The following is a 26,549-nucleotide window of genomic DNA, read 5'->3' as shown; positions in this document are numbered from 1 at the left end:
AGATTTGAGGAAATTTTGTAAATTTTAAAAATCGATCCGAATTTCTCTACGATATATAATTAATACATGTATAATTTGAGGCTAATATAAATTCTTAGCTATTAATGAAATCGTTTACTCTTTGAATTTGGTATTTATTTAATTTGATTTTATCTTTCAAGGGTACAGGAAGCGTCGCTAGATGCATGTATTTCAATCGTGAGTCGTGCGTGACTCACATACATTACGTGCGTGATGTGTTGAGTCGAGCGAGGTAAACACTAGCCTTAGCGCACATCTCTAATTCAAAACATAAAAAACCATGTCGCTGGGCAAGAAGCACGTGTTGGGATTTTCGCCCAATGGTGGCCAACTATTTGCCTCGGTGGACGAGCAGGGAGTTCTACGGATATGGAACACGGAGACGAACACCCTAAATCAGGAGTTTACGCCCAATCTACAGGTATCCGGGTCGTGCACAGCGCTCACGTGGGTTTCGGTGGCCGGTCCCCGGCCCAAGAAGTCGCGAAAGAGCCTCCAGGCACAGGATGCGGCCGGTGACCAGCTTCACATTGCCCTGGGAACGTTTAAGGGATCAGTGGTTATATACTCCTTAGCCGAGGGAAAGGTGAGTCGGACAAATTTGTTCTAAAGACAAATAAACCACTATCAATCCTTGCAGATTTCTCGAACGCTTAGTGGCGACAGCCATGATGGACCAGTAACCTCAATTACATATGACAACGCTGGCCACCTGTACACCGTGGGTGCCGATTGCAGGGTTGTTGTTTGGTCCTTGACGGAGGAGCGCTCCGTTGCTGAGTGGCAGGTCGGACCCGAGAAGCCCCAAAATATAGTCTATCTCCAGAAAAGCGGCACCCTGGCCATTGGCTCCCGACAGCTAAAGGTGTACGATATCAAGACAAAGGAACTTGTGGAAACATTCACCGGCCACTCGGGAGAAATAAACACCATCAGCAGCGTAGCGAGCACAGATGACACTGAATTCGTTTTGACTACTGCCAAGATGGAGCGCGTAATCTGCTTCTGGAAGATCGACAAGAAGGGCAAGAACAAAGCCTCCGCCTGCACGCTTCTCATGGAGGATTTGGCCTACTGTCTGACCAGCGAAGTGCGAGACGATGGTCAGCTACGTGTGGCTAGTGTTACCCGCAATGGCATTATACACATTTACCTGCTGAATGTAAACAGGTAAGTCAAGTGATTAATTTTCGATACAAGTACTGAAGAACTATGTTTCACAGTTTATCTGCAGAGAAGTTCGTTAAACCCAAGGTTTCTCTGCAAATCGTTTCCGATGGAGCCGAAACAGTGGAACCCCTTCTAGCAGTGGCGGCTCACTTTGTGACTGACTCAAATCGCTCACACGAAATCCTTTTTGGCTACGGTAGTCGCCAGCAGCTGCAGTTTGAACGCTTTACTCCCAACTATGGCGAGAAACTAAACGTTATTGTGCGCGCCGATCCCAAAAAGCTCTATGCGAAAAAGAAAGGAAAGGATCAGCCGGGCTATCAGGCCGCCACCAAGGTCCAAAAGCCTATAGTAAACCAAAAAAATGTGGAATACAACAGCGCCCTGCCTATCTCGCAAAAGAAAGTGCAAAACGAAGTGCCCATGGAAGCTCGACTAGAACATCTAAAAATACAAGGAACCAAACTAAGTGGTGGCAAGTTGTTGACGCAGAGCAAAACGCAGCTGCTAATGCAGGCATTACACAGCAAGGACCAAGCGTAAGAAATTTTTGAACTATGGCACTGCTTGTTTACTAATTGGAGTGTGTTTTCAGGATGATACAAGCCGTTCTGAGCACTGAGAATCCAGAGACGATACAGTTGACCTTGGATCGGCTACCACTCGATTACGTGAGTCCCCTGGTTAATGAACTTTCCATTCTGTTGCAAGGAAAGCACGCAAGGTGAGTGTTATCAGCAGAACCCTATAGAATCTCTTTCTTAGCAATTTATTTTCCAGTGTCCGCTCTGCCCTGCGTTGGCTGCACATACTGGCCTCCACCCATACTAGTGTCTTGATGTCCGAGGACAAGGAGGCACTGCGCGAAAAACTAGGTGTTTGCCTCGGCGTGGCGGAGCAGCGCATGCACTGTTTATCGGAAGCTTTACAGTAAGTAAAATGGGTACAATTGAAAGACACAAATCAAGGCGTGTAATAGTGAAATGAAATTCAATAGCCAGGTTTCTTGGTATTTTTTGGCTTGATATTATGCTTCGGCTTTTCGATGGTGCCGTGGCGACACTCCGAAATCGCAGCGAAGAAGGTCAGCTTGGTGTGCAGAATGGTGTCGATGTAGAAGCGCTGAAAAGTGAACGAATTGAGGCATCGTTCGCCCAGGCCGTAGTAGAGCGTGTTGTAACCTTCAAAGCGGTAGGTGATCATCACGGGATAGTGCTTCAGTAGAATCTTGGACACGGAAATGATGAATCGCACCTTGGCGACGGCCAGAGGATTCGGACAACGAGGTGTTGGCCGAGAGAAATGGGCATCCACAAATAGAATGGTTCCTTTTTTGGGCACCTCATGTCGAATCGGATTGCTGATCACCACGCACTTAGTGTCCGGCGACAGTTCCCAGCGACTGACGAAATCCCTAATGTCGGCAATGGCGTTGGAGTATTCAAAGTCCCCGATGGTCAGCATCTTGCGTGCCAAGCCACTGGATACAGAGTCCGCCGAGATGCCAAGGCCACCCGTGTAATGATTTGTGGTTGAAGGATCATCCTCTCCACTGACCACAACGGTGTCAGTGAACGCCGAAGAGGTCATGCTGATAGAGGACATCTTTTGTCTTTTTGGAAAGTTGTAGATGAAAAGACCGCGCGGGTCGGATTCAATTATTGCCAACGCTTCGCAGATGGTGCCGTCGATTAGGTCAATGATACACTGCATATCAGCGTCATCGCAGGCCGGCTTGTTGCACTGGTTAATGAAGCTGGATACGCTGGGTACATTGGCAATGGGTAGGGCACCTCCTGGTCCCAGCGTTGGAGGGCCACTGCCGTGACTCGATGGTTTATTGTAATGGGAGATGGTGAAGTCGTCAATACAGCTAGCGCCATTATTGAGGAAAAGATCCATTTTCGGAATCTGGCTACGACAAAATTTAGTTATGTACTCCTTAGACTATTATTGTTATATTTTCGGTATTATTTTAACCACTTTGCAATGCCTTCTTTTCAGAATAACCGGCCGAGTCAACCTTATAATTAGCCAGATGAAGCGCAACGCGGACAATCATCTGAACGATAACAAAGCCCTGATCTTGGATGAAGACCCAGGTAAGTTAGCATCTGAACTTTTCACAAGGCTCGAAACTAAGTTCACTTGCTTGCAGATGAGCCCACCCCCGAAGCGGAAGATACACTGTTTGCAGAAAACAACTGGAGCGATCTAGAGGAGGATCAGGCAGTCAGCCCGAAGAGCATATTGGAAGATGAGCTGGTGGCCGACGATGACCTGGCGACCGACGATGGTAACGCCGACGCAGACACAGACTCTGACGTATCAATGGATTAGACAACCTCCCCTTAATTTAAGTTTAAATGCAATTCCTTGGTTGTAGAGCCGCGAGAATATAAATTACCATTTTTTTCAAAACACAGTCTTTTACATCGAATTCATAAATTTTTATTTATGGTTTTAAACTACGTGCAACAACGAATAGTGAGAGCCAATTGTTGGTCTAATTCTGTATCGATACGCAAGCAAACAAACATGTCCAATTCATAAATACAGTTGAATAATGTGCCAATAACAGGGGGTTTGTAGCTCGAGTATACATAAGCAGCGGCTACTGAATAACGGCTCAGAAACTACTACCAATTAGAGCATTTGTGTAAACATTTCTTTTTAATTTGCAACAAATAGCCAGACATGATTACTTCCAATTGGCTTTGATGAAGTTAATTAGGCCGTTCGTGGAACTGTCGTGCGTGGAGACCTCGTTGCAGTGATCCAGCTCCGGCTCGATGGCCTTGGCCAGCTGCTTGCCCAGCTCCACACCCCATTGGTCAAACGAGTTGATGTCCCAAATGATGCCCTGAACAAAGATCTTGTGCTCGTACAGCGCTGAAAAATCAATTGACATTAATCAATAAAATTAATGTTTGTGAGCTGGCGCAGAGAGACGTACCAATCAACGCGCCCAGGGTGAAAGGTGAGACCTTCTTCACCACAATAGAGTTTGTGGGCCGGTTGCCAACGAACACCTTGTGGGGCAACAAGTTATCCAGCTCGTTGCCGCACAGACCAGCCTTTGAAAGCTCGGCCCTGGCCTCGTCGACCGTCTTTCCGGCCATTAAAGCCTCCGTCTGGGCAAGGAAATTCGACAGCAGAATCTTGTGGTGCTTGCCGCCGGCAATGGGGTTGTGTGTCTGGGCAGGGGCGATGAAGTCGCAAGGAATCAGGCGGGTGCCCTGGTGGATGAGCTGGTAGAAGGCGTGCTGGCCGTTGGTGCCCGGCTCGCCCCACACAATCGGACCAGTGCTGTACTTCACGGCCTTGCCCGCCTTGCTGACGAACTTGCCGTTGCTCTCCATATCGCCCTGCTGGAAGTAGGCGGCAAACCGATGCAAGTACTGATCGTATGGAAGGAGGGCATGTGTTTCCGCTTTGAAGAAGTTGGAGTACCAAACGCCGAGCAAAGCCAGGATAACGGGAGCCTTGAAAATCCAATGAAGTGATTAGCTATAATCATTTGGGTAAACTTCTTCAGTTGAACCTTACATTTTTCTCGAAAGGTGTCGTCCTGAAATGGTTGTCCATGAAATGAGCTCCATCCAGCAGCTGCTCAAAGTTCTCAAAGCCAATGGACAGACAGATTGACAGTCCGATGGCCGACCATAGGGAGTAGCGTCCGCCCACCCAATCCCAAAAACCGAACATATTGGTGCTATCAATGCCGAATTCGGTGACCTTTTCCTTGTTAGTCGACAGGGCCACAAAATGCTTGGCCACGGACTCAGGCTAAAACGAATCAAAAATAGTTTATAAATATAGGTCAGACGAAAATGTAATGATGTAACTATTTGCTTTGGTGGCGTTATTCATACTATTTCATACTGGGAAATTGTATTAGAATTTGTCTATGATCAAGTCATATTTAAATCTTAAATATTAAGTATTTTAAATCCATATTTAAAGTTTCTCACTACCCAATAAGTAAATATTTCTAAACTCAAATAAAAGTATTTAATTGGAAAGTATAAAATTGATTTAAGTCGAACATATCAATATGTCTTTTATAGAATGATAAGAAAAATCACAAAAGTGTCCATCATATCGCGCCGATTGTTCGTTATATTAGTTTAGTTATCTTTGCTTAAGGCGTTATCAATGAAGGACAATTAATTTTCGACCTTTCGTTGTACTTACCTCCTTGGAATGCTCCAGGAGCCAGGTCTTGGCGGAGGTGGCGTTCGTAATGGTCTCCTGGGTGGTGAAAGTCTTTGAGGCGACGATGAAGAGGGTGGTCTCGTAGTTGACCTTTTTGAGGACCTCGGCCAGGTGGGTGCCGTCAATGTTCGACACAAAGTGGGAGTGGAGGCCCTTTCCGTATGGCTTTAGCGCCTCAGTGACCATCAGCGGGCCCAGATCGGAGCCACCGATGCCGATGTTGACCACGTCGGTGATCTGTTTGCCGGTGCAGCCGCGCCACACGCCGGAGATAACCATGTTGGTAAACTCCTTCATGTGGGCCAGTTCCTTACGCACATCGTGCATCACGTCCTTGTCGTCCACCAGAACGGGGTCCGTGCCGCGGTTGCGTAGGGCCGTGTGCAGGACGGCGCGGTTCTCCGTGATGTTGATGTGCTGGCCGGAGAACATGGCGTCCCGCGCCGCGTCCACGCGACGCACCTTGGCCAGGGCGAGGAGCAAGTCCCAGACCTCGTCATTGATGCGGTTCTTCGAGTAGTCTAGCAGTATCTCGCCATCGTTCTGAGTGTGCAGGCGCAGACTGATAAACAAACGAAAATCATTTGACCTCAAAGCAAGTACGATTCGGAGGTCGTTGCTGTGACCTTACGCAAGGACAAATCGAGTGGCGCCGACACTCGAGAGCCGATGGTGAAAGTGAGAGTGGGCAAAGCGCAACTCGATGAATAAACGATTGACGATGTGGGATACACAAATGAGTGTATGTATGTGGGAACTACATACGTAACTTCCACCATCGGGGGCGAAATCGCTATAAAAACCCACCTGTATTTTGAGAACCTCTTGGAGTCCTTCACGAACAGGTCCTTGATGTTCAGATCCTTGCCATTGGAGTCGTAGTAGTCCTGCAGCTTCTGGAACGCAGCCTCCTGGTTGAGCGGAGGAAGTGGGCCGGCCATCTTACTTCAGTTATCCCAAGCAGGAAGAGCAGGTGGATGTGGAGTAGAAGGGCGGGGGAGGGCTAGTTAGCACTGGATGCAAATTTGAACCGCACGGAAAAGAGAGCACGGGCGAACTGCTTCAGTCACTCGCGACACTTCACTTATAAACGCGGATGCCGCTGCTTAGGCGTCGGGTAGTTCCTTTTAATTGGCTCCGGCAAATCTCCGGAAAACCGCACCACAACTTCGCCGTGTTTGCTTTTGATAGGTACTGAGCGGCTGCCGATTTTCCAACGTCCTTTCTGGAATTCGCGAGCACCTTTCAATGTCAAATGAAAAACAAGCGAGTGTTGCCACGTCGGCCGCGCTCTTGTTTTGATTTGCCGATCAGTTTGGAGTGTGTGCGAATTAAGTGAGTGGGCCGAGTGGGTTTGAACTGAGAGTTCCCTGCTCCTAGATCATCCGCACAGATTGAAAAAAGGACGTAAACTGGAATTTTCAAAACGAAATAACCGCCGCTAACGTCTCATTTTTATGTCGATGTGGCAACGCTCAGGGCTCAGGGCTGACAGGTGTCAATAACTATCGTATAACATATGTATTATTGCATTAGTCAAAAACATGAATATGATTTCATATGAATATCATTTTGAAGTTACCCGCGTTCCCTCATATAAAGAAAAAAACTAACTAATTTGTTTCACTTAATTTGCAACCAACTCCTAATATCTTATAATCTTCAAATATCCATTAATTATTTAAGCACATCCTTGGGAATTTTAAACAGACTGAGTTATAGTTATTAAAATTACTTAAGCAAACATTGTTGCTCAATCTATAAACTTGAAATTTTCTTAACAAATTAGTATATTTCAATAAGTAAAACATATATGAAATGTGTTGTGACCACAAAGTCGTGGTGCAGTACTTGGATATGTCTATCGCTAACGCCAAAGACCAAGAGCCATTTGGCAACGCTGCGCTAGTAGGGTTACCAGGTAGCTCAAACTCGCTAAAAGATGGCGACGCGCACTTAATTTTTGTTTTTTCCCACATAATAAAATGTAATAAAACCAAAATAAAAGCAGTGCCAGAGAAACAATCACGGGCTCCTAAAAAGTGAAAAATAGCACGCGACCCAATCGACTTTCCCGGACACGAAGCGCAGCGCGAGTGCAGTGAAACTCACATAAACATTGACATGTCGCTGGCCCGAAGAGAGCAACAAGTGTGTGAAAATCGAATTGCGGCCGTTTAAAATGTCTGGAGGAGCAGTCAGAGCACCTGGCGGCAGGTAGAGCGCCCTCGTCGCCCCCAAGAAATCATATTGTGTCCCAGGAAGCCGCGGGCATCGCTCCGAAAAGCCAGGCAGCAGCGTCTGCACACGTAACCTTGTGTGCGCGTAGCACGGAAGCTGTTTGTCGGAATCGGGTTTGTAGGTATGTGGCTGCGAGTCGCCGCTTAGATTCGCTGCTCATCGGAAATTTCGATTGCAGTCCATTTCCAGGACGTCGGGTACGTCAACGCGGAGGATGGACACCACATCCACAGCAGGATCTGGAGCCGGAACGGGCGATGTTTGCCCATGCTCCACGGTAGCAGCCTCCACGACCTCCGCATCAAACGAGCAGCCGCAGACCAAGCGCCAAAAGATCGATAAGCAAATCAAGGTGGGCTCCAAGGCGCTGCCACCACAGCCGCCGGACATACTGGACCTGGACGCCAACAGCAACAGCCACCTGTGCTCCTCGCTCTCCTCGTCCTCCTCGCACTCGCTGTCAACGCCAAGCACCGCCAACAACTCACCCACCACCACGCCCTGCAGCTCCCGGGCGGCATCCTACGCCCAGCTTCTGCACAATATCTTGCCACAAAACGGGGACAAAGACCCTCACAGCCAGCCTGAATCCGCCCATGACGAAGTGGACCGAGCGGCCAAATTGCCCAACCTGCTAACGCTCGACACGACCAATAGCAATGGCAGTCATGCGAGCAGCAGGAGTAACTGCATGCAAGCAACAGCAGCCACGTCCATCGACGATATGCTGGAGTTCGAGCAGTCCCTGACCCGCCAGTGCCTGTGCGGCGTCTCGGAGCGAACACTGCGCAAACCCTTCCAGTCGCATTACTCACAGGATACCAACGGCCAGAAGCGGATAGCCTACCTGCGGGAGTGGCCTACAAACAAGCTGCTGCAGTTCCTGTCCAATCTGCAGCTACTGTTCGACATCTACCTGAAGCAGAACGCAAAGGGCTTCATCTGCACACGGATAATGGACGTTTGCGACGCACTGATTCGCAATGACCACAAGCTTATCGACGAGATAATCGTGCTGGCCGGCTATGAAAACTCTTACGTGCAATTTCTGGCGGGACGTGTGCTAGCCGCATTTCTGGTGATTGCCAAGCAGGAGCTGAATGACGAATGGCTGCAAAAAATCGTCGATCAGCTATTTAACTTCGAGCAGCTTGACCAGGCAGCCGTGCAGAAGATCCACTTCAGCCTTGACATCATCAAGCGCATAGTCGAGTGGAAAGACATGGAGATCCATCCGCTGGACGATGATTGGATGGCGGCGGCGAATAGTACAAGCGCATCCTCGTCAGTTGTGCCTCTTTCGGCAGAGGCTTCTGTGAGCTACATGCACTTCCCCGTGCAGGAGCAGCCGCTAGCCACCAATTATTTTGCACTGCAATTTCGCGAGGATGCAGAGGGTGAGCGAGAGCTGGAGCAGGAAGCGCCTGACAACCGCGACCGGCATCGGCGGCACTTTGGCGAGGAGATGAACGTTGCCTATGAACCACATCCTGCTCCCCAGTCCACGACCATGCCCAGCGGTTGCCATGTGGTCACACTCACCGATTCGGAAAGCTTCGATACGACGCACCTGAAATGCATCACCATTCAAAAGCTGGAACACAAGTGGCCCACGTTGGTGAAGAACATGTCGGAGCTGATGGCACCGACACACCAGGATGCGGCCGAGCACTGTGTGCTCAACTTCTTACAGCTTTGGGAGAACATCATCTCGGTGAAGGCCAATCTGTCCATCGATGAGACGCGGCCCTACTATGCCCAACTGGACAAGTTTGAGCTGCTGCTCAGCCACAGCCTCTCCTGCACCGTGTACAAGCAGATGCTGTGCCTCTTCAACGAGGCGTTGTGCTATGGTTCCACGCTGGCGCTGCAGGACATGCTGCCCGAGGAGACGTGCAAGTTGGCTCACCAGATAGTCTGCCATGTGCGGGGCTTCCGCATCCTGGAGTCGCTGCCGCGCCGACAGCCTGACAACATGGTCAGCCTGATCGGCTACAATGGCAGGCCGCTGGTTTATGCCAATGGAACAATTACCCTGGCACATGCCGCGCAATCAGGGGATGGTGAAGAAGACGGTGCGCCACTGGACCTTATCGAAATGGACAAAACACTGTTGCAGAAGATGGTCCTGTTGGTACTAAAGTCGATAGCGGTCACAGTGAAAGAGATTCGCAGTGATTCATCCGACTCATCGATTGATTCCACCGACTACGATGCCTTCCAGGATATGATGCTCATCGAGCGCTCTATTCGCGATGTACTGAGCAAGCTGGAGACGTTCATCAAGCAGACGTTGGAATTCCACCCGGAGTGCCACTTCAGCAAGATCCTGATCCACCTGTTTGACGACCAGGACGACCACCTGATCGAGGCCATGGTCTGCACGCTGGACGTCACGTCAGGGATTTCGTTCCGCAACAACGCCTTCCCCGAGCTGGTGGCCATGCTGAATCCGGTGTACACATTCCTGGAGTTCCTGAAGATGACGTCGAACAGCTCGGACCTACTGCTGGACCTGCTGGTGAGCAACGAGACCTGCTTTCTGCTCTACCTGCTGCGCCTGCTCAAGTACATCCGCATGAACTGGACGATGTTCGTGCACAGCTGTCACACCTTCGGCATGGGAAGCGCCATGCTGGACGAGGCGATGGGGGTTCTTATCCGGCTGCGCCTGCAGATATCTCGCCTCGTCTCGCGCCAGCTCTACCCCTACGACATTTCCCCGGTGCTGCGCCTGCTGGAGAGCTGCGAGAGCCTATACGAGGGCAACGAGCTAAGCTGAATGCGGCTCAGGCACGAACTTCAAACCACATGCAATTAAAATACGTAATTTATTATAATATTTAATGGAATAGGAGAAACTAGCGCAAAATTCGATGAAGATGGAGGCCTTGTAGAATACGTGTATTAGCAGTAGGGACCACTCCGACCATATCTCCGCACCACGATCCAGTAGCGCGTTAACCGTAGTTAAGATCTTGCACCCTTTCATCCGTTTCGCCCAGCAGGTCTTTCAACCTAGATACATAGCTGTATGTAATTGTCATTGTAATGAGCATCACAAGTTCGTAGTTACTTCGTAGATAATGGTAATATCATAGGTACTGAATTCCAAACTAAACACTACGCTAGCCTAAGATTTTTTTAATCTTGCCCTAAGTAGAATAATGTACAATAGGATGGCAAAATGGCAAACGTTGGCTCGCTCTCCGCTTCCCGCGGAAGTGGGCGTAAATTCGGTGTCTTCGAGAAGAATATTCTTTGTACGTTTTTTAAAACACTTGAATAATATAACATAATTAACTGATTAAAAGAAACGCATTAAGAAGGACTACAAAGTGTGAGATTTGAAAATGGTGTACTCAAATACTGTAGTCTCTTTGCAGTTCCGATGGGCCTTGCCCTGATTTCATCTGGGTTTCAATGGCGATTTATCATGCGGACGCGTCGCTTTGGATCCGCAGTGCCGCTTGGCATATTTGGCATGCCACTGACTTCTGGTAGACCAGTGAGGCTTATTACCGAGCCTCGTCTGGCCATTTCGGGTGGATGTGCACTCGATATGTGAACTGTTTGATAGTTAATGCTGATTGGAACCGAGGAGCGACGGTTTAGACGGGGCTCTAAAGAAGAAAATAGTTGGTCTTATGAGACGAGTCACATTGTTGTGCGAGTTTACCAATACGGGTTTCTCCTGAGCCAAGCCTAACTGGATGCTGGTGACTTGGCCGGCCGGCCAAAGGAGACACGACTCTGAAGTGATACTCCTGCACCCTCGGAGCGGACTTCGTAAAGCCTCCCTCATCGTTCAGCGTGTACTTGTAGCGATCCACCGACACGGAACGCTCTTCGCTGATAATATGCTTTCGCCGGAAGATCGGGGACTCCTCCACTTTGGCATGCATTGGGGAAATGGAGAGCGGTCAGTTTGGGGTGAGAGATCGCAGAGGATTGCGGAAAAGCCCATTCAAACGGAGGAAATGAAACGCAATCTAACATGGCTACGTAAATTGATCACAGGAAAGCACATAGTAATTGATTTATTTTACGATTACGCACATCTAGGACAGCAATATACATTCGAGTATGTACAACCTTACATTCAGTACAGTTTCACAGAGAGGTGAAGAGGAGGTAAACAGTGGAGGTCGTTCAAAAACACAGATATCAAACGCATAATCGAACCCGAAAAGTGCGGTAGTAGTTGGATGTAGAGATGTAGAGATAAAAGATAGACTAGAGGTACACAATATACAATACATTTTCCGAAAAAGTCAGAAAACTAGCGCCCATTCAAGGGTGGACAGTGCTTTACAGTACAGAAAATTGGCTAATTCAGTACATAGTAGTAGATACATTTAGATTTATAGGATAACAATTCACTTGATCCCTCGTTAACACGGTGTAATAAGCACCTGGCCCAGCGAGCTAAAATTTTGGCAAAGATTTTGGTGAAATACCTTTTGATGACCGCCGATCTTGCTTGTGGATCTGGGCATAGGATTGCAGCGAGCAGCGGCGGAGTCGTTTGTCCCCTTTGTTCTGCTGCCGAAGAAGGATTATTCACGCGGCAATACGGAGTGGAATGCAAGTTAACCTTACCGACTTGTAGTGCTGGTTGATGTCGGAGGCGGCCTTCAGCAGCAGATAGATGAAAACCAGGGCAAAAAGATAGATAATGGGCTCCGCAGTGTTACTCTTCTTGCTGGCCTCCTTCTTCTTGTGGCCCTCCGGGGATTTCGTCAAACGAGGTTGCTTGCTGACCCCATTCCCAGTGCCATTTTTGGTTTTTCTCGTGGGCTTGCCTTGGGATCTTCTTGAAACTGGCTGAGCAGCTGGAATCCGATCGGATTCCTTTCCGAAAACATCCAACTTCTGGCAAGATGCATCTGGAGCGGAGGCATCCAACTCCTCAGCCATGGCTTCCGGCTGGACGTCGGCGGCTTGGAAATGGTGCAGGTCGAAGGCAGCCACGCCCGGCTTAAAGTAGTACCTGTAGTGGCGCTGCATCCCGGCTACCATGAGATACACAGTGCAGAGCACCACGAGGATACCCAACGGCACCACATGATGGTTATTTGTAGCCTTATCCCTACTCACGGCACTTCCTAGTCGCTTTTTGGGAGAAGGCGGGGCCCTAGTCTCTTCGGACAGAGCAATTTTTTCGCCGGTAAGCGATTTCATAGCCGAGTGCTTACTGTTCACCAAGCAATCACCGTGTGTATCTGTTGGCTGTGAGTCCTGGCTGCCTCTTATGGTGGAAAATCGATTGGGATTACCTTCACAGCTTTACATATTGAGCGTCAGGGGGTTTCCAGTGTAATTTAAAGGCCAATCTACCGAGGGGGATGCGCTGACAAGTGTGCTTGTCTCTATGTTTTTATTTGAACTTATTGCTCTATTTTTACAACAGTCAAAACTGTTTCCGATGCGACACTCTCCGCCACCCGAAAACCATACATGTTTGTGTGTATGCCTAACTGACCTATGACATTCAAGTGGCGACGTACGTTAAGTTTGAATTGCAAAATTACTCTCTTAAATGACTAAACTTAATAAAAAGTTATGTACATATGGTTAAAATGCTTTAGCATTCAAAGTATCCATTGGACATTCCAGTCAGTTGGTCGAGTATATCTACAAGAAATGGAATTTATGGTAAGACGTATCAAGTTATGTAATATCTTTAGGTACCTGTGATTTGGAGATCCGTGGACTGATTACTCACAGAAGTGTATAGCTTTCTGCTTTCCGCTATATTTTGGCGCTTGAACATAACAGTCCGTAAACTTTCTCCTGAAAATAGCATTCTAAACTTTAGAACAATACTACAATAATTTAACCATCAGCCGACTTACTTCTTAGAACATTTCCATTAGATTTTGCCTTTTCCGATTTAATGTCCAAGGTATTTGTCGGTAGCTTGTTGTCCTTTGTTCTAGTTACTCTATTCCTACGCTCTGTGTCGTAGAGAATGCTGCCGCCCCGGGATGTTTTAAGGCGAGAGTAATTTGTTACGTCTTCATTTACCTCCTTGGTATCGTTGGCCTCATCCTCTAGGAGGGGAGCCATGGGAGTAGGAAGTTCATCTTCTTGCTTACCAACTCCCAGGGTGCCGTGCAGTTTGCGCAAGATCGTACGCAAGATCTTGAAGCGCTTGAGGATTCTCTGCGGCTCCACCTGGGATGCACACATCAAAATTGCCTTACACTCACGCAGTATCCGGATGAACTGCTGGTAGTACTCTTCTCCCAATCGGTCCTGCGTTTCGGTTAGAACTTTTCGGTTGACTTCCAGCTGAAAGTGCTCGACTAACAGCAAGCAAATTTGGATCAAGTCTTCCAATCGCTGCTTATCGTAAAGTTTTTCGGTTGCACTTATTCCTGAGGTCAGTATCTCCAAGCAACAACCAAGGATGGCGCGGCTGTCGATGATCTCCTGAAGCGTTGCTTTAAACTTGGTCACCTCCTCGTTGAAATGCTGTTCTAGGATGTCCGAGTGCAAAACGGAACCATGTGCCTGCAGAGAAGGTATCAGGGTAGTGTCCAGTGACTCAAAGGAAGCCAAGCAGCTGCGCATCATAGTTTTCACTGGAAAGGGATTAGTACTGGCGTTAGTTGCGCTTATATAATTAATAAATTATACTTTTCAAGTTCGGCGCAAAGGAGATGGCAAAAATGCCTATCTGAGTGGCGCGATCGATGTTGACATCAAAGTCCGCTATGAGTTCATCGGCCATATCATCATTATCTGAGCTGTTCCTCAGCAGGGCTCTTATTTTGTCCACCGAAAACTTCTCAAAATCCAGAAAGCATGTAAATACCAAACGCAGAAGCGCATCGTTTATAAAGTCCTCCAATTGGTAAATTGCCTGTTCCATGGTCATTGCCCTTAGCTTAAGGGTGGACATGTAGTGGGCTCTGGAAGACTCCTTGCACTCCTCCTGAAAAGCATTGCACTCGCGGATAACCTAAAGAACAAATTAATTTTTAGATTTATTAACTAATTAATATTGCAGAAGAAGTACACCAACCTTTTGGCACAACGCACTGAGAGCCCTTTTGTCCTGTGACAAAGCCACATTGGCGAATCCCAGGGATTGACCCAAGATTAAATCAATATTGACACGCAACTTCTGGCTGAGGGATAGGACTTCCTTGGGAGATTTGGGACAGTTTGAGATATCGGTGTTATCCTCACTGTGCGAAGTGAACAGAGCCAAACAATCTAGTGCGGCATCCACCAGTTTAATGAAAGAGCGTTCCGAAGCAACTTCTTCGCTACCCGATTCCTCGCTGTAGAGATGCATGAGGCGCTTGAGGCACCACCGAATGCGATCCACGAAGTACTGATGACTTACCTGCGTTCAGAGGGTAAGACATTAGTGTGCAATGCCTAAATCATGTCCAAATCACTCACCGACATTGTAGTGCCGCATTCTAGTTTCATTGTGTTTTCCACCTGGCGAATACAGATCATAATCTGGCTTAGGCAGAGGCATACGAACTCCGAGGACTTCGACTGGCCCAGGGAGCAGAATGAGCTGTGGGCCAAGGTAGCGAATTCCAATAGCACGGCACACAGCTCCTGAAATCCAAAGCAACAAGTGAGTAGTGTCCTGCGGACAGTTTTCCCTCTTCCATTTACATTTAGCCAGTTTGTTTCTGCTGCATTGTTCCTGTTCACTATCACCAGGCAGGACTCTAACTTCTTCCTCAAAACTTCCATTATGGCCGGCTTATACGAGTTCAAATATTCCGAAGGCAAAAGTAAACAACTTTTTTAAAAAGTGGCTTGAGTTCTCCGTGAATGGCAAGATGGCTTGGCTTGGCGTTAGTAACAACCCGATCGCCGTTTTTCCTTCACCGCCAAACGGTCCCACTGGACGCATCACTTTTTCGGTAGCAAAAACTTGTAGAAAATTGTCAATTCAATTCGCTGGTAGTTGTATATCCATGTGAAGCAGAGATAAGCCAACTCTACCCGTCGCCCACGCCACGTCGCACAGTCGCGCCCCGCCAGAAATATCAAAAGCAGGCCCCAGAGACCGTAATATTATCCCAAAATGAGCTCCTCGAATGCGGGACAGCGCACGAAGCTAATTCAGGAAAAGTGCCAGACCCTTCTGACGCAGATGCTCCGCGACGAGGATAACAAATACTGCGTGGACTGCGATGCCAAGGGTATGTAGATAGGGTCTACTGATCTGCACTTCTTCGGCGAGAGATACGCCTCTTGGTGACGCACATATGTACGTGCATATACACACCACACATGCAGCTGCACTGCGATAAAAGCTTGTGTGTTGCAGAAAGCCACTAAATGCACCCTTTTCTCCCTAGGTCCACGCTGGGCTTCCTGGAACCTGGGCATGTTCCTCTGCATTCGCTGCGCCGGCATCCATCGCAACCTGGGCGTGCACATATCGCGCGTGAAGTCCGTCAACCTGGACACTTGGACTCCGGAGCAGGTAATCTCGCTGCAGCAGATGGGGAACTCGCGAGCTCGCGCCGTCTACGAGGCGCAGCTGCCGGACGGATTCCGTCGCCCGCAGACGGACACAGCGCTGGAGAACTTCATCCGGGCCAAGTACGAGCACAAGAAGTACCTGGCCCGCGAATGGGTGCCTCCCTCGCCGCCCAAAGTGGACTGGGGTAAGGAGATCGACGAGGAGCTGGAACGGCAGAAGCGCAAGAAGAAGACCACGCAGGCCCAGGCCACTTTGGGCCTCGGTGGAGTGACCAGTGGCAGCGGCGACAAGCGTCTGTCCGGGTCATCAGTGACGGCGCTTAAGAACACCCCCCTGCCCGCACCGCTGCCAAAACCGAAACCCAATCAGGTCGGCGGCTGTAGCCCAAAGACTACGCAGCGCATCCAGCTGAACAGCAGCGGCGCCAGCAGTGCCGGCGAAAGTGACCTCTTGGGCCTGTCCTCGCCCACCAAGCCCATTGTCGCGACCAGTGCCAGCCAAGACCTGCAAAACGAAAGTTTCACCAGCTTTCTCAGCGCCGAATCGATTGCCGGACAACCGGAAAAGCCGAACGGCAGCAACGGTGACGCCGCCAATTTGATGGGCTCGAAGCCGAACTCGCTGGCACAAGAGGAGCAGGACTTCTTTAACCAGGGGACACTGGGCGCCAGCGGCAGCGAGAAGGATCAGTCCGGCAAGATGTCCAAGGACAGCATTTTGGCGCTGTACGGCAGTGCGCCTACTACCCACAACCCCCAAATGAACTTTGGCGGCTTTACGGGCATGGCACCAGGCGGTTATATGCATCAGCAGCAGCAACAGCAGATCCCCCACCAGTTCATGACACCTCCGAACTCAGTGAGCATGTACAATTCGCCAGTTATGGCTGCGCCGAATGCGTTCAGCAACGCTGCTATCAGCAGTGCCACTGCAATGAGCATGGGTGGCTCCCATGGCTTCACCGGAGCCCAGTTTCCTAGCACGGGGGGCAGTCCTTATGCTGCCGGTGGTCAGGGAGCTGCAACGAATCTTATGCAAACGAACCAGAGCATCCTCAGTGGGATGCCGCTCTTTGGGGCTGTTCCACAACAACAACAACAGCAGCTTCAGCAGCAACATCACCCACAGCTTGGCGGCCTCTCCATGAACTTAATGCAGCCCCTGTCCAGTGGTTTGAACATAGGCCAACCACAAGGATCGGGCGGATTCGCCGCCAACGGGCCTACCACCTCCTCAGTACCATCAAATCTTAACCAGCAGTTTGGAAATCTTAATATCGGTAATGTGTGGCAATAAATACATGTGTATTTATGTAGTTGTATTCCTTTAATTAATTGTAAGACACGAGTGTTCGTCTCGGTGTTGCAAAATGTGTGTGAGACGATGATGCTTGTTTATATACATTCGATTTATACAACAACTTGCCAACTTAGTTAGTTGTCCTGGGACAATTCGGAGGAAACCTATTCGTATTTATAGCAGAATTCAATGTCAAGCAAGCCACTGTTTTAAACGATGTTCATGTCCACCAGAAATCGCGTCTGCTCGTTCAAATCTATTCCAATTAAACCATTAAACGTACATACACTTGTAACACCCAACTACATTAAATTGAACCACAGAACGTAATGCACTTCCCAATCAAATGTACATGTTATTTTGAAACATTAGCTAGGTATATGATACGCATGCATTAAAAAATCGTCCATGCCAGGGTACGAATGTAAGGTGTAGAGATCTGGCGAAGTACTTTTTAGATGCTTGATATCCTTAAGAACATATTCACGCCTGTTTGTCAATGTGAATCTAAAATATCATGGCTGGGTTGTCAATGGATTTATTGTATTGTATCGATTCTTAAGTTGCTATGTCTAAGGAAGAAATCAAACCACTTCGAACTGTGTAATAATAAAATATTCAGACAATTGTATGTGCTTCGTTCTGTGTCGCTGATTCAAAAGGACGAAAATGTGGGTAATGTATCATTTTTGTTTATGTATAACTTTAAATTTATGTTTAAGACCTAAAAATTGCTTACATTTATTTTATTGGATAAACAGCTTTCTATTCGGTTGTTCAACTACTTTCTATTTAAGATTATATTTACAATGTACAAACAGTTAGAATAATAAATCTTAAAATCTTAATTCCATCGCTATCGCATATTTCGTATCAAAAACAAACTTTTTTTAAAATTTTCCCGCCCGATTTGCAGTTCACAGGGAATCGGTGAGTTCACCATTCACACCGATACGTTGACTCGCCCTGCCGCTTGCAATACACGTCAACTTGTATAAATAAATAAAACCAAGCCAAATAAAAACATTGAACTTTGTGAGACTGAAACAATGGGTGTAAAATGCGAGGAGACGGGGCAGAAGCCTCAGGAGCGTTCTACCAAGGAAGCCTACTTCGAAAGCCTTTTAGAGTGGGCCAAACAGGCGACGCTTGCCCAGAATGCGATGCTTATGTTTCCGTACTATCTGATGGCCAACTATCCGACTATGTTCCAGGGTCTGCCTGCTTCCGCTGCTTTCCAATCAGCAGCCTTGGGACATCCCCAAGCGGCGACTCCTCAACCATCGGTTCAGGAAGCGGCTGGTGCGCCGGGACATCCTGCTGCAGCTGCTCGTTCGCCACCGCCAAACTTCAGACGCCTGAGATTCATGGACGAGGCGGCCCAGCAGGAAATCATACAGCGTTTGGGCGGCTACGACTACGTTTTGGCACCTTTTTGGAAGCGCGCCATAGCGGAGACCATCGACATGTTCATCCTTTTCATTGTGAAAATCATTATAACCTTCGGAGTGGTCAACCTGTTTAACATTGAGTTCGATGAGGACGTCATTTGGCGCACCCTGGACGAAGAAGACTTGTTTGAGAATTTCTTTGACACTTCACTAGATTTCATAACGATGTCCACCGACCTCCTGCTAATGGAGATGCTGACGAAATTCACAGTCTGCTGCTATGAGGCGCTTTGGACATCCCTCTACAATGGGGCAACGCCAGGCAAGTCGCTGATGAAAATACGTATCTACTATGTGGAGGCAGTGGTGCCGCTTCAGGCCCCGCCCCTTCCACAGTTCGTGCTTCAGCCCCAGAGGGAGCCGATGAGGGCTTTGCTTTATCCGGCACAGACTCCCACGGTGATGCGCTCCTTCGCCCGCGCCCTGATCAAGAACCTGGGGATGACTCTGTTCTTCCCCATCTGCATAGTGATGATCTTCTTCAAGAACAACCGCACTTCGTACGACGTCCTAACAAAAACGATTGTGGTGGAGACCAATACCAATGCCGTGCTCCGCATCCCAGTGCAAGCGCAGCGTAATCGCTGAGCACGGATCGTAAACCAGCCAAAGTGTCTAGGGATTGCACACTGTTTCCTATGCACATATAAATAGACTTGTTAATGCTAAATTTAATGTCGTTATGTACTGCTGTCCTGAGAAATAAAATGAGAAATTAATGAATAAATGAATGCCTCAGAGTCCGCACTTGAATCAAATCCGTTCGGACAATGTAATCTCAACTTGTAATCAACTAGTAATCCCAATGATCAGTAGAACTTCCGATGTGCATCACAGCAATGTTCCTGTAGGACTACTCCTTAGTGGTGCTACATACTGAAGTACTTCCTAAGTTCAAATGGATCTGATAATGAAAGTTTATATAAAAAAAATGTAATTGCTATATTGATTTGTGCAGGACTCTGATGTGCAGATAACCGGTGATGTTTCGTTTATTGGCTCAAAGCTTAGTTTCTTTTATTGGCTTATTTCACATTGACGTTCTTGAGGGTTTGGGCGACCACGTTGCCCTTGCCAGGAACATGAAGTGCTGCACCCTTGTAGCAAGCAACCAGGTCGCCGTTGGTCATCAGATCCGGGGCACACGACTCGAAGATCTTCTTCTTGGGGTTGAGCTGGGCGTCCGGCTGGCGCGGATAGCCCTCGCAATGAACCAGGTCGCCGGGAACCGCTCCGGCCGGCGGACTGAGCACTTCTACCTTTTCCGGCGTAGAGGCGCACATGACCATAGCCTCCGAGATGACGCCGCGCATTTTGGCCGGTTTTAGGTTGCACATAACCACTACCAGTCGGTTTTGCATCTGCTCCAGGGGCACGAACTTCACCAGGCCGGACACCACGGTGCGTGGGGCTGCCTCGCCGCAGTCGATCTTCTCCAGATACAAGCTGTCTGCGTCGGGATGGCGACCCACCTCCACAATTTTGCCGACGCGTAAATCCAGGCGACCAACGTCTATGGGAGCCTCCGGAGCGACGGCGGGCTTCTCGGCGGCCGGTTTCTTCTCCTTGACCTTCTTTTCCTTGGGATCCTTGCCCGGCTTAGGAGCCTGAGCAGCAGGAGCAGATCCAGCCTCTGCCGGTGGAACTACTGGGGCCGCACTGGTGCAGAGCCCCCGGGCTCCAGGCACCGGAATCTGTTTCTTGCCATTTCGCAGCTCCAGCTGCACCAGCTGGGCCAGAGCCGCCCCAACTTCCTTGGCCAGTGCAGCGTTCTCCTTGATCAGCTCCTGCTTCTGGCGCTCCACAAGTTGCTGCTGGATGCCGGAAATCTGGTGGGCAGTAGGTTACCGAATGTTCACAGGGGATGACAGGCGAAAATACTTGCCTCGGCTTCAATGGAGTTGATCAGCGCTTCGGCGCGTTCGTTGTTGCTCGCAATCTGCTGCAGATCGGCCATGGTTCTTCTGTTCTTCGCGAATTTTGTGCAATTCAGGTCGTACTTCTTACATGCGGATCCCACAGTCGTGGCAGCTCTACGCAGCATTTCAGTGCTTCTTCTTGCCACGACGAACAGTCGCGTCGGGGAGCGTTGGAAAGTTAGCTAGTCGTTGGAGAAGCGAAAGTATTTTCACCGCAGCGCTGCCAGGGTCACTCTAATTGGTGCAACGCAAAAACGGCTGGCAGATTTGAGCGAAATTTGTTCAAAAATAAACAATAAGCACTCGGGAGGCCATCACCGTGCGGCAGATGGATTACGTGTATTGCGGCACCGACCCAATCGGGGCCGCCGAAGATATACTAAGTGGGTCAAATGGGTCGCTATTGGGGCAACGCTCACCCACACGCACACACACATGCAAGCCAGCTAAAGCTTTCTCCTTTGTTTTCTGTTTACTTTTTGAAAAGGTGTTTATGACGCGGGATCTGCACCTGGTAACGGACACTTCTCACCCAGCTTCAATGGATTTAACATCGGCACCACCGATCCGGAATATGTGGAGCTTGTGCCCGTGCTCGCCGACGGAGGAGAGCACTTCGGAGTTTCCAGCGTGGCGTTCGACGACTACGAAGAGCTGCTGTGGATGGGCAACCAGGGCGTAAGTTCCTCGACCCGTCTCCCAGGCATTCTAATCCTAGCTTGAATCCTTCCCGCAGGGCCATGTCACATCGTACTACACCAGCTCCATGCAGAAGTATACATCCTTTCAGGTCCATGCCAGCGACATTGTGCGCGAGATCTCCACCCTAGACTCCGGAGTTCTGGTGCTTACACAGACCTCGCTGCGCCATCAGATGCGTAGAGGTCTGCCCAAATTCACCTTCAAGTAAGCCACACGCTGGCACAATGATTCTTCGAAAGTGAAGCTTCAATTTCTTTTAGATCGAACAATATGAAGGAAATGGTGAGCATGCTGCAGTTATCCCCTCACCGTCTGGTCATGGCCGGACTGCAAGACGAGCTCATCGACTTTGATCTGCGTACGCTCAAGGAAACCCGCATAGAGCACGTGGGTGCTGGCGGCTGCACAGTTCTTCGCAAGAATTCACGTTATCTATTTGCCGGTGACCAGCTGGGAACGGTGACGTTGCGCGACCTGAACAGCCTGAGTGTTCAGCACACAATCAAGACGCACACTAATATACTTTCGGACTTCAGTGTCCAGGGAAATCTTTTAATCTCTTGCGGCTACAGCGGAAGGCAAAATAACCTGGCCATCGACCGCTTTCTTATGGTCTACGATTTTCGTATGATGCGTCTGATCGCGCCCGTTCAAGTGATGATTGATCCCCAGATGCTAAAGTTCCTGCCATCGCTTACATCCCGACTGGCCGTCGTGTCCAGTTACGGCCAAGTTCAGTTGGTGGACACTGTGGAGCTCAGTGAGCCGCAAGTATCCATGTACCAGATTAACACCAATGGCAGCCAGTGCCTTAGCTTCGACATCAGCTCCTCTTCACAGGCCATGGCATTTGGTGACCAGTCGGGTCACATCAACATGATTGCCGCTGTACAAACGCCTCAGCCGCAGTTCAATCTATTTTCGCGAAGCACAGAGTTTGCGGACGTAGTGCCACAGCTGCCGATGGTCTCCATTACCGACACCAACTTTCCACTGTCGTCGGTCATGCTGCCCCACTTGACGACGGGTACACAATGGTTCTCAGACTGGCCGGAGGAACTGCTGCGCTACCGCTACCACAGGCCCAAGACCATTGATCCCGAAGTGCTGAGCAACATGAAAATGCAGGGACCCATTGGATATTCGCCAAACCCGCGTACCGCCCGTCGGAATCAAATTCCGTACGTGATTGAGCAGGGCGGCGTGTGCAGTTCAAATGGTAATGGAGCTGCAGCGGCGACCAAGGCGGAGAACGGTGTGAAAATCATTCCAAGACGGTATCGCAAAGTCGAGCTTAAGTACACGAAGCTGGGCACCCAGGACTTCGACTTTGACCAGCATAATCAGACATGTTTCGCGGGACTGGAGGCAACGTTACCAAATTCGTACTGCAATGCTATGCTACAGGTTCGAAATCATTTTTTGAGATTCATACACATTTTCTAACTATGGCTACGTCGTCTAGATACTATATTTTACCGATGCGCTTCGTGTGAAGCTGCTTGAGCATTCCTGCCTTAAGGAGTTTTGTCTGTCCTGCGAACTAGGGTTTCTATTTAACATGCTCGATAAGAGTACCGGTTAGTTTGCTGTGCCATGAAGCTATCCTTGGATAAAGTATTAATGTATGCTTCTTCACCTTAGCTTCTTCACCTTGTCAAGCAAGCAATTTCCTGCGATCTTTCCGCACTGTGCCAGAGGCCTCGGCTCTGGGATTGATTCTCACTGACCGCTCATCGAATGTCAATCTGATATCTCTCATACAGGCAAGTAATACCATGGTTTTCGGAACAGATATTTAATTTATGCACTCTCTTAGAACTGGAACCGATTCATTTTGCATCAAATGCATTACGAAATTTTCGATTCCAGCAAGAACCCATACACCTTCAGCGGATCTGTGCAAACATCGACGAACGGTAACAACAAGATTTTCTGTTACAAATAAGTTCTACTCTATTTTATTTTGCAGCAGAAAACGTGGGTTCTTCGGAAACAAGTGGCTCGTCGGACCTTTATGATTCCATATGTGGTGAGCAGTTGAATAAATCTTTAGTTAACACTGTTATCAGATGTCCATGTATGAACAGATGAGAACTCTAAGGAGGACGATCGAGAACGCAGTAAGATCAACGCAGAAACTGAAATCAGTAAGATCTTTGGGACCAAGCAAATTTGTATAAACCGCTGCATCAAATGCCAAGAAGAGAAAGTTAAGGAAAACATTCTACTTGCCTGCAATATGTCGTATCCCACCCATATCAAAGATAGTGATCAGTATTTCAACTTTAGCACCATATTGAAACGTTCTCTCAGCTCCGAGAAGAGTATTCAGGCCTTCTGTGAGAGATGTAAGAAGTTTTCGCCAACCAATCAGAGCGTAAAGGTCGGGAATAAACTTCATATCGAACCAAGCAAGAAATTACATTTTTAATTTATCTGAATTGCAGGTGACTTCTCTTCCGCAAATTCTGTCCATTAACTGTGGCCTCAACAACGAAAAAGACATTACCTTCCTGAAGCGCCAGCTCAATCGTTGCAACGAAAAGACGACTGCTGATGCGGCAGCGTCCCTAAGCACAAGTAAGCCATGTCGATATGGAGCCAACTGTTCGCGAAGTGACTGCCATTTCATGCATCCGGATCGGTGAGTTAGGTTAATTCGGAACTGAATCATTATTGAATATTATTTTACTAACTGTGTAGTAAATCACCATCACACACAAGCCAACCGAATGCCGTAAATAGTTCCCCTAATGGGCGCCAAAAGTCTTGGTTTCCTCTAACATATACCATGGGCATCAATGAGCAAGGTGAGGTGCAGGTGCAAACTCAATCAGATGCAAGCACTGGCAAATCGGAACACGATGAGGAAGGGGAAAAGCCACCAACAAAGGGCGCGGAGAACAATCGTATGTACGCGCTACATGCTGTGGTATGCCAAGTCGATGATGGCTCCCAAAAGAACTTGGTATCGTTGATAAATGTGCAGCGGCCATACCACACCATGAAACTGGCGGAATCGTCAGAGGACGCTCAGAATCAATGGTATATCTTTAACGATTTCAGGTAAGTTGGATCTTTTTTGTGAATGGCCTTCGATAATAATAATATTGCTCATGTTGGTCAACAGCATATCGCCCGTTTCGCCACAAGAATCAGTATGGTTCACATTGGATTGGAAAGTTCCTTGCATACTCTTTTACAGGCACGTAGAGGATGACTCTGAATCTGCTAGTACCACTAGCTCGACCACGGAAAGTGACGAAACCATTCCATCAGAGAGCAGCAGTGGCTCGCCAACAAATCTATCTAACCCTTTTCTAGAGGTTAATAGTTAAATATGGTCTTTAGTCTAGCGAATGCTAATCTGAATCTAAATCTCTCTAGGAAATGGTCAGTCCTATACTGGGCAACGTAAATACAGACGCCACACTGAAGCCGTTGCAATCGGATGAAATGCCGCAGTCGGGTGACCTGGTCGCAATGGATGCCGAATTCGTTACCTTAAATCCAGAGGAAAATGAGATCCGCCCAGATGGAAAAACGGCGACTATTAAGCCGTGCCACATGAGTGTGGCCAGGATTTCATGTATACGAGGGTAATTCTTTTATCAAAAGAACAAAATAATCCCCTTGATAAGCCCTTGTATAAATGCTTTACAGACAAGGTGCGGCAGAAGGAATTCCATTCATGGATGATTACATATCCACCCAGGAGAAGGTAGTGGATTACCTAACTCAGTTCTCGGGAATCAAACCTGGCGACTTGGACGCCAACTTCAGCAAAAAGCGACTGACTGCCTTGAAGTACTCATATCAGAAATTAAAATACCTCGTTGATGTGGGAGTAATATTTGTCGGGCATGGTCTGAAGAACGACTTTAGGTGGAGTGCACTGCGTTATAAGGAACATATAGTCCACTAACTTTATTGCGATTTCAGGGTCATAAACATCTATGTACCGTCAGAGCAGATAATAGATACGGTGCACCTGTTCCACATGCCACATCATCGCATGGTTTCCCTGAGGTTTCTAGCGTGGCATTTCTTGGGTTTGTATTTGATTTATCTTCGATATGGAATTTTGTTTGATTGGTTTATTAATGCTAAAGGTACTAAGATCCAGTCCGAGACACACGACTCCATCGAAGATGCACGGACCACTTTGCAGCTCTACAAGCACTATTTGAAGCTGCAGGAAGAGAAGAAGTTTACCAACGCCCTCAAGAATCTTTACGAGCGCGGAAAGCAGCTCCAGTGGAAGGTCCCAGAGGACTGATTCGTAACTGAACCCGTTGCCAATTCGACGAAACTCATAATTAATGTAATCGTCAGTACAAACGTTACACCGATCTGAAAATCCCGGCTTTTCCCAATTTTATTCTTTTTTAGTGCGTTGCTATTTGCTATGAAGCCCCTGGTATTTCATGTTGTATTTGTCTATCTTTATAACAAAATCAAAACAAAACATAAAAGTTGTATATCTTATCAGTGATTATTAATTGGTTGTTAATGTGCTGAATCTAAGTTGTTTATCAAATGCACAATCAAGTTGGTAGACAAACGCGAAAATGCGTTCAGTGATCGAGTCCAATTTCGTCAGAAATTCCCATTAGTTTTTAGATACTGTCGCGAATTTTATGACTGATTTTCGACTACTGCGCAGGTTCCTATAAATACCACGATAAAGTCAAGCCAATTAGAGTCTAGCATTCACTCTGAGAACACAGGTCATAATGCAGTTTGTGGTGTTTTGTGCGTTGGTGAGCAAGCCCTTCACCTTGGTCCCGCGCAACAGCGACTAATCGACGTTTCATTACTCCCTCAACTGCCGATCCCCAACAGATATATTCACGGGCATATTGGGCCTCATGTTTTCGGAACACCTGGCAATCAAGTCTACATTCGGGGGGCCATGACGATGGTGTGTGCAAGGTGCCAGGAGTAGGTGGTCAGTTCGAGCACGCATCGTCTCCATCGAAACACATCTTTACGAATAAGCAATGAAACAGCTACATATGTGCACAGAGAGCAGGTTGAAGGTACTGGCGCATA

At 48.2% G+C, this 26,549-nt stretch overlaps 10 protein-coding genes across 12 annotated transcripts; 5 read left to right on the top strand and 5 right to left on the bottom strand.

Annotated features, from left to right (window-relative positions):
* Positions 1 to 223: 223 nt before the first annotated feature.
* Positions 224 to 3,612, top strand: LOC6542376 (WD repeat-containing protein 43). Its single transcript, XM_001970366.3, has 7 exons — positions 224 to 607; positions 662 to 1,191; positions 1,245 to 1,730; positions 1,787 to 1,915; positions 1,972 to 2,121; positions 3,196 to 3,293; positions 3,350 to 3,612. Exons 1-7 carry the CDS (start codon positions 302 to 304, stop codon positions 3,529 to 3,531), a joined length of 1,881 nt encoding a protein of 626 aa, XP_001970402.1. The 5' UTR covers positions 224 to 301; the 3' UTR covers positions 3,532 to 3,612.
* Positions 2,141 to 3,184, bottom strand: LOC6541415. Its single transcript, XM_001970367.3, has one exon. It carries the CDS (start codon positions 3,091 to 3,093, stop codon positions 2,182 to 2,184), a length of 912 nt encoding a protein of 303 aa, XP_001970403.3. The 5' UTR covers positions 3,094 to 3,184; the 3' UTR covers positions 2,141 to 2,181.
* A 7-nt stretch (positions 3,613 to 3,619) lies between the features above and the next one.
* On the bottom strand, positions 3,620 to 6,910 carry LOC6541849 (glucose-6-phosphate isomerase). The gene is made up of 5 exons (XM_001970365.3): positions 6,217 to 6,910; positions 5,389 to 5,971; positions 4,741 to 4,980; positions 4,148 to 4,676; positions 3,620 to 4,083 (listed from the first exon to the last, which is right to left on the bottom strand). The coding sequence occupies exons 1-5, from the start codon at positions 6,348 to 6,350 to the stop codon at positions 3,893 to 3,895; spliced, it is 1,677 nt and encodes a 558-aa protein (XP_001970401.1). The 5' UTR covers positions 6,351 to 6,910; the 3' UTR covers positions 3,620 to 3,892.
* A 383-nt stretch (positions 6,911 to 7,293) lies between these two features.
* On the top strand, positions 7,294 to 10,983 carry LOC6543133 (protein lines). The gene is made up of 2 exons (XM_026978337.1): positions 7,294 to 7,771; positions 7,829 to 10,983. Exon 2 carries the CDS (start codon positions 7,865 to 7,867, stop codon positions 10,430 to 10,432), a length of 2,568 nt encoding a protein of 855 aa, XP_026834138.1. The 5' UTR covers positions 7,294 to 7,771; positions 7,829 to 7,864; the 3' UTR covers positions 10,433 to 10,983.
* An 80-nt stretch (positions 10,984 to 11,063) lies between these two features.
* On the bottom strand, positions 11,064 to 12,939 carry LOC6540590. Of its 2 annotated transcripts, none has more exons than XM_001970362.3 (4): positions 12,253 to 12,939; positions 12,111 to 12,195; positions 11,330 to 11,542; positions 11,064 to 11,273 (listed from the first exon to the last, which is right to left on the bottom strand). In XM_001970362.3, exons 1-4 carry the CDS (start codon positions 12,832 to 12,834, stop codon positions 11,071 to 11,073), a joined length of 1,083 nt encoding a protein of 360 aa, XP_001970398.2. In that variant the 5' UTR covers positions 12,835 to 12,939; the 3' UTR covers positions 11,064 to 11,070. The 2 variants fall into 2 exon arrangements, with proteins under 2 accessions (XP_001970398.2, XP_026834140.1); XM_026978339.1 differs by having other exon boundaries at positions 12,111 to 12,192.
* A 60-nt stretch (positions 12,940 to 12,999) lies between these two features.
* LOC6540724 (serendipity locus protein alpha) lies at positions 13,000 to 15,478 on the bottom strand. The gene is made up of 7 exons (XM_001970361.3): positions 15,298 to 15,478; positions 15,070 to 15,237; positions 14,684 to 15,010; positions 14,296 to 14,620; positions 13,509 to 14,240; positions 13,345 to 13,446; positions 13,000 to 13,287 (listed from the first exon to the last, which is right to left on the bottom strand). The coding sequence occupies exons 1-7, from the start codon at positions 15,376 to 15,378 to the stop codon at positions 13,238 to 13,240; spliced, it is 1,785 nt and encodes a 594-aa protein (XP_001970397.1). The 5' UTR covers positions 15,379 to 15,478; the 3' UTR covers positions 13,000 to 13,237.
* A 5-nt stretch (positions 15,479 to 15,483) lies between these two features.
* Positions 15,484 to 18,050, top strand: LOC6542533 (stromal membrane-associated protein 2). The gene is made up of 2 exons (XM_001970360.3): positions 15,484 to 15,833; positions 15,993 to 18,050. Exons 1-2 carry the CDS (start codon positions 15,716 to 15,718, stop codon positions 17,414 to 17,416), a joined length of 1,542 nt encoding a protein of 513 aa, XP_001970396.1. The 5' UTR covers positions 15,484 to 15,715; the 3' UTR covers positions 17,417 to 18,050.
* Positions 18,051 to 18,333: 283 nt separating this feature from the next.
* On the top strand, positions 18,334 to 19,659 carry LOC6542926 (protein FAM8A1). The gene has a single exon (XM_001970359.3). It carries the CDS (start codon positions 18,469 to 18,471, stop codon positions 19,456 to 19,458), a length of 990 nt encoding a protein of 329 aa, XP_001970395.1. The 5' UTR covers positions 18,334 to 18,468; the 3' UTR covers positions 19,459 to 19,659.
* Positions 19,660 to 19,838: 179 nt separating this feature from the next.
* Positions 19,839 to 20,941, bottom strand: LOC6540752 (aminoacyl tRNA synthase complex-interacting multifunctional protein 1). Its single transcript, XM_001970358.3, has 2 exons — positions 20,756 to 20,941; positions 19,839 to 20,699 (listed from the first exon to the last, which is right to left on the bottom strand). The coding sequence occupies exons 1-2, from the start codon at positions 20,912 to 20,914 to the stop codon at positions 19,896 to 19,898; spliced, it is 963 nt and encodes a 320-aa protein (XP_001970394.1). The 5' UTR covers positions 20,915 to 20,941; the 3' UTR covers positions 19,839 to 19,895.
* A 45-nt stretch (positions 20,942 to 20,986) lies between these two features.
* LOC6540790 (PAN2-PAN3 deadenylation complex catalytic subunit PAN2) lies at positions 20,987 to 26,049 on the top strand. 2 transcript variants are annotated; one of them, XM_001970357.3, is made up of 16 exons: positions 20,987 to 21,172; positions 21,277 to 21,467; positions 21,526 to 21,695; positions 21,752 to 22,898; positions 22,957 to 23,071; positions 23,136 to 23,257; positions 23,311 to 23,410; positions 23,464 to 23,523; positions 23,582 to 23,877; positions 23,942 to 24,138; positions 24,198 to 24,560; positions 24,625 to 24,820; positions 24,882 to 25,093; positions 25,158 to 25,379; positions 25,437 to 25,546; positions 25,607 to 26,049. In XM_001970357.3, exons 1-16 carry the CDS (start codon positions 21,118 to 21,120, stop codon positions 25,771 to 25,773), a joined length of 3,723 nt encoding a protein of 1,240 aa, XP_001970393.1. In that variant the 5' UTR covers positions 20,987 to 21,117; the 3' UTR covers positions 25,774 to 26,049. The 2 variants fall into 2 exon arrangements, with proteins under 2 accessions (XP_001970393.1, XP_026834349.1); XM_026978548.1 differs by having other exon boundaries at positions 20,992 to 21,172; positions 23,467 to 23,523.
* The last annotated feature ends 500 nt before the right edge of the window (positions 26,050 to 26,549 follow it).

This window comes from Drosophila erecta, unplaced genomic scaffold (genome assembly GCF_003286155.1).
Source record: "Drosophila erecta strain 14021-0224.00,06,07 unplaced genomic scaffold, DereRS2 tig00000055-arrow-pilon, whole genome shotgun sequence".
NCBI classification, from domain to species: domain Eukaryota; kingdom Metazoa; phylum Arthropoda; class Insecta; order Diptera; family Drosophilidae; genus Drosophila; species Drosophila erecta.
The sequence above is the reverse complement of the archived record's forward strand: the minus strand, read 5'-3'. Positions and strand labels throughout refer to the sequence as shown.

What these genes read in the sequence shown, in the direction of transcription:
- LOC6540790 (XM_001970357.3), top strand. Translation starts at nt 21,118, where the DNA reads ATGGATTACGTGTATTGCGGCACCGACCCAATCGGGGCCGCCGAAGAT. An exon ending in ATCTGATATCTCTCATACAG is followed by an intron (nt 23,258 to 23,310) that starts GCAAGTAATACC and finishes GCACTCTCTTAG; the next exon opens with AACTGGAACCGATTCATTTT. An exon ending in CCTTTATGATTCCATATGTG is followed by an intron (nt 23,524 to 23,581) that starts GTGAGCAGTTGA and finishes ATGTATGAACAG; the next exon opens with ATGAGAACTCTAAGGAGGAC.
- LOC6541849 (XM_001970365.3), bottom strand. Translation starts at nt 6,350, where the DNA reads ATGGCCGGCCCACTTCCTCCGCTCAACCAGGAGGCTGCGTTCCAGAAG. An exon ending in AAGAGGTTCTCAAAATACAG is followed by an intron (nt 5,972 to 6,216) that starts GTGGGTTTTTAT and finishes TTTGTTTATCAG; the next exon opens with TCTGCGCCTGCACACTCAGA. An exon ending in CACCCTGGGCGCGTTGATTG is followed by an intron (nt 4,084 to 4,147) that starts GTACGTCTCTCT and finishes TTGATTTTTCAG; the next exon opens with CGCTGTACGAGCACAAGATC.
- LOC6540590 (XM_001970362.3), bottom strand. Translation starts at nt 12,834, where the DNA reads ATGAAATCGCTTACCGGCGAAAAAATTGCTCTGTCCGAAGAGACTAGG. An exon ending in TCAACCAGCACTACAAGTCG is followed by an intron (nt 12,196 to 12,252) that starts GTAAGGTTAACT and finishes CTTCTTCGGCAG; the next exon opens with CAGAACAAAGGGGACAAACG. An exon ending in CTCAGGAGAAACCCGTATTG is followed by an intron (nt 11,274 to 11,329) that starts GTAAACTCGCAC and finishes TTTCTTCTTTAG; the next exon opens with AGCCCCGTCTAAACCGTCGC.
- LOC6542533 (XM_001970360.3), top strand. Translation starts at nt 15,716, where the DNA reads ATGAGCTCCTCGAATGCGGGACAGCGCACGAAGCTAATTCAGGAAAAG. An exon ending in CGTGGACTGCGATGCCAAGG is followed by an intron (nt 15,834 to 15,992) that starts GTATGTAGATAG and finishes TTTTCTCCCTAG; the next exon opens with GTCCACGCTGGGCTTCCTGG.
- LOC6542926 (XM_001970359.3), top strand. Translation starts at nt 18,469, where the DNA reads ATGGGTGTAAAATGCGAGGAGACGGGGCAGAAGCCTCAGGAGCGTTCT.
- LOC6543133 (XM_026978337.1), top strand. Translation starts at nt 7,865, where the DNA reads ATGGACACCACATCCACAGCAGGATCTGGAGCCGGAACGGGCGATGTT.
- LOC6542376 (XM_001970366.3), top strand. Translation starts at nt 302, where the DNA reads ATGTCGCTGGGCAAGAAGCACGTGTTGGGATTTTCGCCCAATGGTGGC. An exon ending in ACTCCTTAGCCGAGGGAAAG is followed by an intron (nt 608 to 661) that starts GTGAGTCGGACA and finishes CAATCCTTGCAG; the next exon opens with ATTTCTCGAACGCTTAGTGG. An exon ending in TACCTGCTGAATGTAAACAG is followed by an intron (nt 1,192 to 1,244) that starts GTAAGTCAAGTG and finishes TATGTTTCACAG; the next exon opens with TTTATCTGCAGAGAAGTTCG.
- LOC6540724 (XM_001970361.3), bottom strand. Translation starts at nt 15,378, where the DNA reads ATGGAAGTTTTGAGGAAGAAGTTAGAGTCCTGCCTGGTGATAGTGAAC. An exon ending in CTTTGCGCCGAACTTGAAAA is followed by an intron (nt 14,241 to 14,295) that starts GTATAATTTATT and finishes ATCCCTTTCCAG; the next exon opens with TGAAAACTATGATGCGCAGC. An exon ending in CACGGATCTCCAAATCACAG is followed by an intron (nt 13,288 to 13,344) that starts GTACCTAAAGAT and finishes CATTTCTTGTAG; the next exon opens with ATATACTCGACCAACTGACT.
- LOC6541415 (XM_001970367.3), bottom strand. Translation starts at nt 3,093, where the DNA reads ATGGATCTTTTCCTCAATAATGGCGCTAGCTGTATTGACGACTTCACC.
- LOC6540752 (XM_001970358.3), bottom strand. Translation starts at nt 20,914, where the DNA reads ATGCTGCGTAGAGCTGCCACGACTGTGGGATCCGCATGTAAGAAGTAC. An exon ending in TCAACTCCATTGAAGCCGAG is followed by an intron (nt 20,700 to 20,755) that starts GCAAGTATTTTC and finishes ACTGCCCACCAG; the next exon opens with ATTTCCGGCATCCAGCAGCA.